The sequence below is a fragment of the Anoplopoma fimbria genome, chromosome 23, assembly GCF_027596085.1.
Source record: "Anoplopoma fimbria isolate UVic2021 breed Golden Eagle Sablefish chromosome 23, Afim_UVic_2022, whole genome shotgun sequence".
NCBI classification, from domain to species: domain Eukaryota; kingdom Metazoa; phylum Chordata; class Actinopteri; order Perciformes; family Anoplopomatidae; genus Anoplopoma; species Anoplopoma fimbria.
The window spans coordinates 2,140,228-2,152,940 of NC_072471.1; the positions used below are offsets into that span (position 1 = coordinate 2,140,228).

Consider the following 12,713-nt stretch of genomic DNA (forward strand, 5'->3'; position numbering starts at 1 on the left):
CCAAGCACCTTGGTTAAATCCATGAAAGTGGCAGCTGGCGTTTTCCACAAGTTTTTGAGGCAACATATCAACGGCCCCAAACTCTGCATTCATTCATTTAAAGGATGTCGAACTTTTGGTCACAAGGAGCTTTTTTCATTTATGTATGTATGGATTCGTCCCGAACCATTCAGAACAAGATGTTCGGTTCCGTATGCGTCCTGTGAAATGGTAAAAATCTACTACTTGCACTATTTGCTATAACATATATTTACCCTGCAGCACTCTTTTGGAATAAAATGTATCTGCACTGGAAGAGATTTTTATAATCTCAAACAAGATCACGTTTCTATGATCGTAACTCTAGTTGGCTCCTGAAAAAAACCTTTGAAGGATTTCAAAACTTCACAGACTTCTTCTGAGTTCTTGACAAGCTGAAATACAAGGTTTCCACCTGAACTTTGTGCTACCTGGTGTTTGGACCACAGGATGTGACATCACCTTCAGTTCAGCGTGGAATACCATTTTCATGCAGCTTATCTCAGTGTAAAGGTCAGGAAGGGGAAGCCAAATGTCAGGCCTAATCCTGAGCAGATGGTAACAAACAGGAAGCTTTGACTGAAAGTGAATTTCGAATGTGATGAATGAATGTGGACAGGGAGGAAGTGTCTGACATACACAATATGGAGCCACGGGGATCACATTAGCGTAGTTTGGGTGTGGAGAGGGGAAAAAAATAGGAAATGCACCGCTGTGACACGGCTAATTGATTCTGGCAGGACAGAAGTGTAAAACACAAACAATTATGAAGACAGAAGACGAAGACGCAGGATGGGGAGATGGAATTCGACTCGTTCTGACACGATTCATTAACTTGGAGGGGAGAGACGGAGTGTACACGACAAACATGGTCACGCACGGATAAGAACTACCGCTGAGAGACTGAGGGATTCACACCCTGAACCAAAACCTTTAGCACAGGAAGAAAAGCGTCCCAATGCTGAACAAAATACTTTAAACTCGAAAAGAAACCAGGATTAAGGGTCTACTGCAATCCCAAAGGGGATGCTATTCTAAAAAGTCCAGTTTCCATTGGTGGCCCATTGATTGCTGCACATCTAACTGTACTCTTTTAACAATATGTGACATTTCGACTCCTTTCAGCACTTCAACTACTTTCATTTATTAAACTGCCAAGTCCAACTTCGACTCGTGCTGTTGCTGCTATAAAAATAGAACCCCAGAGCTACATGGAATATTTTTTAAAGACATTTAAGCTGTTGCAACTGAAGTTTCAACTCCTTTTAATCTTCGCTTTACAAGTGAAACTTTATCTTCTTGTTTCAATTCAACTGCAACTTCTACTGCTTCATCACTTCCACATAATCTTTTAAACAATTGTCTTTCATTGTCTTAGTACTGTCCGCAAGTATTACAATTAAAGCTACTACCAGGAACTCTTTTTTTGGTGCTGATTTTGGCGTTCCCTGTGGACAAACGAGAGTCCCTTTACAAAACGTCTTGTTGTACTGCAGCAGGGTCTGGTGGTCTTGGTTCTGGTTCCCCCGTGTCCCCCTTGCCTCCAGCGGGCCCAGCAATGCCGCCTGGTGCCAGGTCTGGGTTTGTCTCTTCCAAAAGCCCCGCCGTTTGATACCACTCTGATGGTCCAGTTTACCCAGTATGTCACATAGAGGCATTGGGATTAACACTTCAACTCCTTTCAGTGCCTCCCCTTCCACTAAAACTTCTTCTCCTTTAATCCCATCCACCTAAACTGTCAAACAAACGTCTTTCTTTGTTTCCATTTTACAGTAACTTCCACTTCGTAAGTGCCACTTCCACTTCTTTCAACGCTTCACCGTCACGTCTCTTTTCATGCAATATAACCATCACCAGCTGTTAATACCATACAAATCCATTTTAGAAGCTTCAAAGTATAAAACCTTAAGATATTCAATCCGATTGTTGCAGTGGAAGTGAGAACACACTTCATGTTCTTAATGTGAAGCTGAGTGTAAGAATGAGAAGTAGAAGGTGACACAGTTAGCATTGGGTTTCAGTGCAACACAGTGCAGTCCTTTACTTTGATGCCATACTTTGCTGAGTTTTAACACATCTTTGCACAGAATTTGTTTTTCATAATTAAATAATCTAAAACTCTCAAAAGCTCTGGTGTTAAATGTCTGAACACAAACGTTTAAGGTTCAAGTCCCAGATCTAATCACACTGTACATCCCTCTGACACTTAGGGAGAAAAAGGAGGACGGAGAGTTTTCTTCACCTGATAAGAGAACAAATTGATGAACCCGACAGTGATTGTGTGAAGGACAAAGAGTTGGCTGACTTCTCTTAAAAAGGACAGCCAAGCCGGAAGAGGTTCGCTCTCTCTTAATTTAAATCAGCGGGGGGGGGATATAAAATTAACAGTGTGGTTTTCATTCAAAGAGAGCTGACAGGAATTCAAACATCAGAGCAGAGAAGAAGAAGACGTCAGCAGCCTTACCTAGCTTGGGCAGTGAGTACTGGACTTTGAAGTAGTCCTGGTAGAATCCCAGAAGCCTCTTGGTGATGTGGAGAGCGTAGTCACCGGCTCCGCTGGCGATGGCATCCGGCCGGGCGTACAAACGAATCTAAAACAACAAAAGACACAGAAAAAAGGCAATATAGAATCAGGCCAGTTTTAATAGAGATGGATTTAGTAACAGATACCGGGAGAGGAAATGGAATTAGAGCCTGCTCAGCTCTGCAGAGAACAAAATGGAATTAAGCCAAGTTTTTTTTTATACGTAGAGGGAAATTAAATTTGGCAGAGTTTACAATCAAATCTACAAGGAGACAAACAGAACAGGGTGTGTTTGACTCTGCAGAGGAAATAATACAATCAGGTCGAGTTTAAGTTCAAATCTGCAGAGACACGGAAATTTAATTTGAGGGTTTTTATGTACACAGAGTCAGAGAGGGTGAAAGAAATGGAACCAGGCCAGTGCGAGGCAGGTCAAGCCTACGGAGAGGATAAGTGGATCAGGACCGGCTCATGTTCGGCTCTCCAGACAAAATAATGGAGTCAGGTCGACGTTTGGTTCAAATACATTTACAGCTGCAACAGGAAATAATGACTTCCAGAGACAAAAACAAAATGGATAATAACATTTTTCTTTTCTCTGGATTCCAATATTTTTGTCAGTACCAATATATGTTGGTAACCCTCCTACCAAAGTGACAAATTAGACAGACATTAACGAAATATGTATGAAACCGACGCTATGATTTGAATTTGAACGTTTTTTTTTTGTTATTTCTGTTGGTAGGATTTTGATTGTTTGTGTGCATGTGTGAAATTGTGTTAATTAGAATGTCATTTAATCATATTTGAATAACGGTGACCATAAGAACGTGAAGGTATGTCCAACAAATAGAGGCGGAAAGGTGAAGGAAATAAATAAATAAATGCTCAAGCTTATGTTGATATGCAAGTTCAATAAAAACATAAATAAATACATAAAAAAAATGTAACAACATAAATGACTTCATAAATGTATAAGATAATAAATAAATGACTACATAAATAAATATGTATTACAAACGCTAACAATAATAATAATGACAATGAATAAATAAAAAACAAGTACATGAATCAATTAATAGTAATGGGTTTGTTGTAGTTTAGGAAAAGCTACACCTTCTTTTAACTGTTTTTGTGATTAGAAATAAACACAAAATGCTTAATTTCCACAGTGAATTAACCTTAAAAGCATAACAGTATAGTACATCTGTCCGTTATCAACACACTCATACGAGACCTCGTGTGCCAAACGCCAATCAATAATCAATCCTGCCAGGTCACATGACTGCAGTGACCTCATTGAGAGACCAACATGCCGACAGTGTGTGTGCTTGTGTGTTTGTTGTGGGATGCATGAAGATTTCAAAACCTGTTGGTTTCAGACCATTTCTATAATTTGGTAAAGGTCCTGATGTGTATTTAATAATGAAACACTGGATACTATCTAAGGGTTTGTGTATTACAATTTAAGCTTGTGAGTAAAAGTAAAAGAACTTTTAAAGCAGCAGTAAATCACTTTCTTCTCGATTGTTTAGGTTTAGGTTATTAAACTACTTGGTTAGGGTTAGAAAAAAGATCATGGTTTGTGTTTGAATAATAACATCACAACGTAGCATTACACGAGGCATAACAATGTAGCATTACATTGTAGCAACTCAACATAGCATTACATTGTAGCAACTCAACATAGCATTACATTGTAGCATTACAATTTAGCGCAACGAAGTACTGAACAATGAAGCGTTACAATGAAGCGATACAATGAAGCGATACAATGAAGCGTTACAATAAAGCGATACAATAAAGCGATACAATGAAGCGTTACAATGAAGCGTTACAATGAAGCGTTACAATGAAGCGTTACAATGAAGCGTTACAATAAAGCGATACAATGAAGCGTTACAATGAAGCGATACAATGAAGCGTTACAATGAAGCGTTACAATGAAGCGTTACAATGAAGCGTTACAATGAAGCGATACAATGAAGCGTTACAATGAAGCGATACAATGAAGCGATACAATGAAGCGTTACAATGAAGCGTTACAATGAAGCGTTACAATGAAGCGATACAATGAAGCGTTACAATGAAGCGTTACAATGAAGCGTTACAATGAAGCGTTACAATGAAGCGTTACAATAAAGTATTACAACGTAGCGATACAATGTAGCGATACAAAGTAGCGATACAACGTAGCGATACAACGTAGCGATACAACGTAGCGATACAACGTAGCGATACAACGTAGCGATACAACGTAGCGATACAACGTAGCGATACAAGCATAACAGCGTTACATAACAAGCACAAACTTAGCGTTTATGTTTCGTTTCACAAAGGACAAACCAATGGGTGATGTCAAAATGACTACATGGACTTCTTATACAGTCTATGGTTGAGGGTGAGAACAGGTCGGCTGCTATCGTGCCTCAAACTTCCACCGAAAATAAAAGTAACATGAAGCCTTAAACATTTAAATGTTGGTTGTTAACATTTTGTAGAACCTCTGTTTATGGAGAACAGACTGAAACAGGTAACCTGCTGCAGTGAGATTCTCACCGTTTACCAGCAGAAAACACACAACAGCATTTTACGTCTGTCTGTGAGACTTTTGCAACCTCAATGAAAATAAAATTGAAAACAAAAACTTTTGGATCGATATTTTTAAATGGCTTTCGGTACCAACTTCTTATTTGCTGCTGTGGTATCAATCTGTCCGTCTTTCTCCTTCAGAAACGTTTCACTTCAGTGGCTCCCAACTGATTCTTTCAACTGAAGTGATTCTCTCAGCCTGGCAGACAGACAGACATCTGCTCCATCTGAGTCAATTTTCTTAAAAAAAGAAAATAGTTTCTAGACTAAAAGCAATTTGGCAAGTTTGCAAGAGAAAATGAGCTGCTGCTGTCTGATCCAAAAGGGATCCAGTGTCTGTGGTCAGCTGTTCAACATATCTTCACACTGCACACAAAGTCTACAGCATGTTCATTATTCTGTAAGCGAGAGAGTGGGCGATTTATCTCGTCTTAAAGTCTTACCAGGTCACCAAAACCATCCGTATTCATTCACTGAGAAGGGAAATATAAACAGTGGCTCCCAAAAATGTGCCTTAACACATCTGTGCCTTTTTTATGTAAAGAGGGATTTATGGAGCATTTAGAGAAGGCGGCAACCTCCAGTTCTGCTGAGTGAAGCCAATTTGGAAGTGTCTTAAAACTTGCATTCTCTCTCCTGTCCATCAGGGGGCGACTCCTCTGGTTGTATAGAAGTCTATGAGAAAATGACTCTACTTCTCTCTTGATTTATTCCCTCAGTAAACATTGTAAACATGAGTTTATGGTCTCAATCTCTAGTTTCAAGTCTTCTTCAATACAGCATGATGTTCATTTAGTAAATGATGCTCCATTTAGAGTCAAACAGACCATAAAGCAGGGGATGCTTTAGGGCGGGGCTACACACTGATTGACAGGTCGACACCAGAGACGTATACGGCGTCTCTACGTCACTCCTCCTCAGTCCAAATATGGTCACTTCCTGTTCACTGGTTGCAAAAAAACAACATGGCGACGGCCGTAATCCAAGAGGGCAACAGTCAAACTCAAGGCTTTAAAACGTCAGTCCACAAACCAATGGGTGACGACACGAGATGTTTTTATTTAAAACCCCAACATGAAAAGTACATACAGATTATTGTATTAAAAAGTACTTTTTTTTATAAAATACCTGAGACTACAGTATCCTAGAAAGGACAAACCAAACCTGGCTTTATAGAGAGCCTCAGCGTTTTTATGTAACCTGAAGGCCACCGTAGTTCTCTACATGCTACCGAAAATAAGCTAACTTGAGCCCCAGAGTGCTAAACCGTGGTACCGCCAGCAGCCATCAGACTTTTGTTGCTCCTAAAGTAGTGTTACTACGGTAATGATGGTTTTGCACTCGGCGATGGTAAGTGCAACCAAAACGCTAGATGCCACCAAATCCCACACACAGTCCCTTTAAATACACACAAACACTGTAAGACCTTGAGCCTTCCTCGTAGCACTTATTGAATTTGTTTACTGCACTTATCCTATTTGTAGTAGTTTGTAGCACTTACTATATTCGGATTAGTTTGTTTCAATTATTGTTTTCGTAGTAACCTGCCTCTGCACTATACTTTTGCTCTGGTTTATGCTTTAAGATGCTTGTTTAAGAAAGGAGATGCACTTATGACTTCTGGTGACTAGTAGTTCTCTTGAATACCTATGTTGAATACACTTCCTGTAAGTCGCTTTGGATAAAAGCGTCTGCTAAATGACTGTAATGTAATGTAATGTAATGTAAGCTGACAGGTGGTCGTGATGTCACTGATCAATACACATGTATCAGCAGCGGTGAATGTAAACAATAGTTGTGTGTGTGTGTGTGTGTGTGTGTGTGTGTGTGTGTGTGTGTGTGTGTGTGTGTGTGTGTGTGTGTGTGTGTGTGTGTTGGATGGTTTTACTGTCAGAGACAAACCACCTCACAGTCTGCTGAAGGACGACAGAGACTAGCTACACACACACACACACACACACACACACACACACACACACACACACACACACACACACAAATAAAAGCACACTCACGACTCATATCATTTTTCACACACAGATGGAAGTGGGTGGACACACACACACACATAAATGCACACCATGATGTAATGCTGCTGTATCACTGCAGTCATTTCTCACACACACACACACACACACACACACACACACACACACACACACACACACACACACACACACACACACACACACACACACACACACACACACACACACACACACACACACACACACACACACACGGAGGTAAACATTATCGTCCCAGTAATGTCACTCTGTTATTTCTCTCTCAGTTTCAGTTCCACTCTAATAAATTCTGTTTTCACTCAGCTGTAAAAACATTTTGGCATCTGTACAGTCAAAACACCAAACACAAAACACACTGTAAATCCTGTTCTGTATGTATAACTGTGTTTGTGTCGAATAAATATGAACATAAAGCAGAATTTACAGGCAACGTCATTACACGCAAAGCCAACAGGAAGGTATCTGCAACACTGCCCATATTCTTCCGAACAGTAGGGGGCAGTCACTTAAATGGCCTTTTTGTTTGACACCATTACAAACACACATTTACTTTCAATAAGTAACCTGGATGCGAGGTCCATCAAAACGCTTGGTATTCAGTGGGTAACAAACACGACGTTACTGGCCATCATATTGTGACTTTGAGTCGCGTTTCTCCTGAAGCTGATTCTTTTTCTGCATCCCCTGCGACTCCCACTTCTGCAGCCTAAACACATTAACCACCCTGAAATAAATGGGAGGCCTGAGCTTAACTTTAGTTTATTTACAAAGAGATGATGTGGGGCTTTTAATTCTCAAATCGGCACCGACAGTCACTTTTACCGGTTAAATTGACAAACAGCACCAGCTGTGGATGATGTGAGCTGTAAGTAATTAAAGTTAATTCTGTAAAGCTGAAATTAAACTTTAGGCAGATGTCTAGTTAGCATGCTCCCTGCACGTCTGAGGGAAACATCAAAATGAGGAGAATTTACCTGTTTAACTGTCATATGTTTTTGAATTAATATTAATTCTTATAACTAAATAGTAATAAACAAGAGCTTTCAGTATTTGGAGGAAGTAGCCTGTGGAGAAAAAGGCTTAAAAGTAAGGAGATATGCATTTAATTATCATTTCCTATCTAATTATTTTAATCATATCTTTAGGTTGTAGAGTTCCACCACTGCAGTAGAATACACCACAGTACACCAATAAAAACTGCATTTATTTCTGCAGTTCAAGCCAAGAGCATAGAGAAAAACACATTCTAAAACACGTACAGATGCTCCTGATAGGGATAAAAACACATCCTTCCACAGCAAATGCTAAATCTATGCGAACACTGTATCACAATCCTCCTCTTCTCCTCTCCTCTCCGGTTCCCCCAGCAGGACTGATTTTCAATAAAAATTCTAACTTTTTAAAGCTCTTCTCCTCTTATTCCCCACATTCTCCTCCCTCCACCAGAACTCATCTCGGAGCGCGGCCGCCAGCCGAGTGAATATCTGCTCAGAAAGTGGAGGCTTTATTGAAATCGTGGCTTCTTTCGGTGGACTGGCAGCGAGCTGCTGAATTGAGAATCATCTCCTGAGGATTCCTGAAAACGCCTCCAGTCGTGTTCTCCCAGGTGAGGAGAAACCATTCTCCAGTGGAGGTGGGCAGGGGTCTGTGTGACGTTCTCACTTCAAACTATCATCTTATATTCATTCAATACGTCTCCCAGGACTGAAATGTGCTCCTTAAACTGAACTAAAAGCTTGGCACGGTGGCTCAACGGTTTCGTGCTGTCGTCTCTCAGGAGATCCTGGGTTTAAAACTGAACCGCCGAGTTTCCATGTTCTGTCCTTCACTGCGTGGTTTTAAAAAACATGCGAGTGAGCTGAAGTGGAAACTTTAAATTGCCTCTCGGTGTATAAGTGAGTGTGAAAGCTTGTCGGCCATGTTTCTTCGCTCTGTGACGGACTGTGGCGGTTTGCTCGGGGTGAACCCTGCCTCTCACCCAATGCATGCTGGGATTCAGCCCTGTGTGGGCCAGTTAAGAAGTTTAGAAAATGTATAGATGAATGGAAAATGAGGAGTATTTCAATTTAAGTCCCGTTTCTCACTGCTTTTCAATCCATTGGGGTCAGAGAGAGGGAAACAAGAAGATAGCGCCATGCTATCATGATTAGCAGGCAGAGTGCATTTGTTTTGCAGGTATGTGGTCATAAACCAAAGTGTTGGACAAATAAACCAATATCAGGAGGGTAATCCTCTGGGGAACATGACAAACTTCACCCGACCAATAGTCACTGAAATATTCCAATCCAAACAAGAAGTGACTGCCAAACGGTGGCACTTGAAGAAAGTCAAAGAATCACCAAAGTCAGGAGGGTTAATCCTCTGTGGAACATGACAAGCTTCATATAAACCCATCCAATAGCCACTGAGGTATTTCAGTTTGGACTGACACCACCGTCCCTTCAGCCCCACTGCTGGTTTTGGTAATTAAATCCGTTTTTGCGCTGCACATTATTCAGTGCAACAACAGTCATTTTTAATAGAAAAATACATTTCTGTTCATTGTTTCAAGTCCAGCGGATCTGGCTTTATTCATTAAACTGCTGTTAATGAAACACTCTCTTCAACACATTTAACTGTGAAATACTTTTCAGGAGGTGACAGTTCTATTCCCGTCTGAACTGCTGAAAAGCTTTTAATGTGAAACAGATTAAGAGAAAAAAACAACAGCAGCAGCAGGGAATTATCACAGCAAACTGGTTTTAAACATACAGTACTTCTGAAACAAAACACTAGAAAGAAATGTCTGTCTCTAGTAACAGCCTGTCTCTAATTAATTTGCAATTAAGGGACATAAATCCCTGTGAGAATGCACTCAGTCCAACCGTGTTCAATGACCACAATGACTGTCCATTACAACTTCAGTGCACTCAAAGTAATAAACCATCCACAGGGTCTCTCTTCATTTATTAAATGCTCTCTGTTCTCATACAGCCTTCATAGCTGTGTATATATATATATATATATATATATATATATATATATATATATATATATATATATATATATATATATGAATACGATTGGCGTGGTAATTTGTAGACAAAAGTTGACTTTGTCCTTAATTTAACAGAAAATGAAACTTCCGAAGACAGAGGTTTATTTTGAAAAGACGGTATGCATGCGTGGAGATTGACCCTTGTTGCTTTTTGGTAACATATAATCCGAACCTTTTTATGAGGATACATTGAATACCCTCTAAATGTCCCCTACTAGCAGACATGATCAAATAGTCTCAACAACCTAACCCCTTCAAAATAAAATTCTGAGCAACAACACTACACATGTAAATGACAGCTGCAGGTTTGAGCTCCCAGTCCAGATACCTGATATGAAAAGGTCTTTTGTGTTTTTTTCTCACCAGAAACAACTGAATTAGTCCAATCAGTCGGTCGGGATATCAAGAGATGACATTTACACAAGGTCAAATCAAAATATACAAAATATTACAGTTTGCTATTCTCTTCTTCTTTCTCCTCATCTGATCTTCATCTTTTTTTACCTACTCCCCCTCCTCTCCTTTCCCCTTGTTATCTCTCCACTCATCCGTGACATCTCTCGCTGCATTGTGTCGCTCCGTCTGTCGCCCTTGGATGATGGATGGGGTGACGGACGCTTGGTTGCCACGGTAATTTGATGGATGGTTTAGCAACTGATAAGAGCGCCGCAAGAGCCCAACCAACACAGTGACACACTCTCTACGAAGCATATGCGGCTCCTTGACTTTGAGATCAACAGACCTCAGACAGTCACAATCCCTCCATAACAAACACTGCTGACCCGTGACTGCAGCGCCGCACTGCTGTCCAATCGTATCAACCCTTTTGCTGACGACACCGCTGTGATGAAGAGAGACAGGCGGAGAGCCAGAGCGAAGATAACTGTCTTCAATGTCAATGTCAACAAGACAAAAGAGATGATTGTTGACTTCAGGAGGAGTGGAGAGTGAACAGACGACCAGCAGAGAGACACCTCGTCTTTAAAGAACAAAGTCCTGTCCTTCTTTTAAGTCTCGTATCTCTTTTTTAAATACGTGCAGTGCGAAGGATCTCATTAAAGAGTTGTTCATGTGGATTTAGATAAGTGACTGCTGGAGTCTTCTGTTGTAATATAAATTCTGATAACCAAAACATGCAACAACCAGACATTCAGCAGTTTGGATTCAATGTTTAAAGTTTGCTAAACCTTCTGGATAAAATGCCATTTCTGTTGCCAACATGTGGGTGAATACTTTTGATGACATCTTCGGTAAAAAAGGTCTATACAACACCTTATTCTAGTGAGAGCATGCTGTGAAAGTATCACAGTTTCTCAGCCTGTTCACATTGTTCAAAAAGCAGAATTTGGTACAAGATAACCAGATATATATAAAAAAAAATCATAACCATAAAACTACTCTAAATGGACTCAAAGATATACACAAATTGAACCATTAGAATAGTTAACACTAATACCCACAATGTGATCCCCTGATTAATAACAGTTTAACCCTCATAGTGTGAAATAAAGTTTTACTGACGATCGTTATCTGCTGATATTCAGTATAAAATATGCGATCAGGAGATCAGTAATGCTTTCTGTTTCTGAGGTTCCATTCAGTTACCTTATGATGCGTTCAGGCTCTATTAGTATTGGACATGGGTAAATTATAACGCTTTCATGATGTGTTCACATGTAAACTTGTAAATTGCAGTGATTGGTTAGAAACTTGAATAATTCCAGTAGTTTGAAGGAGATGTTTTCACATTAATATAAATATTAGAGTGGGAATCATGAACTGTTGAACCTCCTAACACTCCTATTGAGACGATTTTTTAACTCAATATAAATACATAAATGAGTTTTTTAAGCAATCAAAAAAACACTGTAGATGACAATTACAACGTTCAAGGTTAACATTTAGTATTTGTGATGGTCTAAACTGACCTTGAAATGATTTTTCGGATTTGGTGATTTCTGGGAAAGTGGTTAAAAAAATTGTCTGGAGGCTTGTAGACCTATACTGCTATATCAAAACTAATCACCAAAAACAATATTTATGTAGAGATATGGATCATCAATGAACTGCAATAATTAGAGGTAAAAAAAAAAAAGCATGATTGGGGACTTCTAATAGTTATGTTTGTTTAATTTTTAGTTTTGTGCTGAGTATCTGTGATACCATCCGAATCGTGAGTTTTCTGTTTGGTTTCACCCACACCGAGCTGTGAGAGTCTGAAAATGCTGATCAGAGGAGTCGTTGTTATAAAGTTGTTGCCTGTAGACGCTGAGCAACAGTGGATGTGGGTGTTTTGATGTCTACACCACCAGTACGTTGCCACTGGTTTTCCCTCAGGAGGTAAAAGCAATATTTGAGCAGGAAAAAAAGCAGAGAGTAAAAAATCAATTGTGTGTTGCAGAAATATGTTTTCTTTCCATTAGTCTGTTTGCTCCTGAGCTTTTATCCAGCATGGAGAGTAAATCAAAGGGTTGCATTTATCTTGAGGAGGTTCTGATTCAGAGGTTAAATGTTT

At 39.8% G+C, this 12,713-nt stretch overlaps 1 protein-coding gene across 1 annotated transcript in view; it reads right to left on the minus strand.

Annotated features, from left to right (window-relative positions):
• The window catches only part of LOC129112655 (thyrotropin-releasing hormone-degrading ectoenzyme-like), a 137,939-nt gene that overhangs the window by 97,486 nt on the left and 27,740 nt on the right, over positions 1-12,713 (minus strand). Inside the window, exon 4 of the mRNA XM_054624848.1 lies at positions 2,483-2,609. Within this exon, the coding sequence (XP_054480823.1) occupies positions 2,483-2,609 (127 nt within the window). The remainder of the gene's footprint in view (positions 1-2,482; positions 2,610-12,713) is intronic.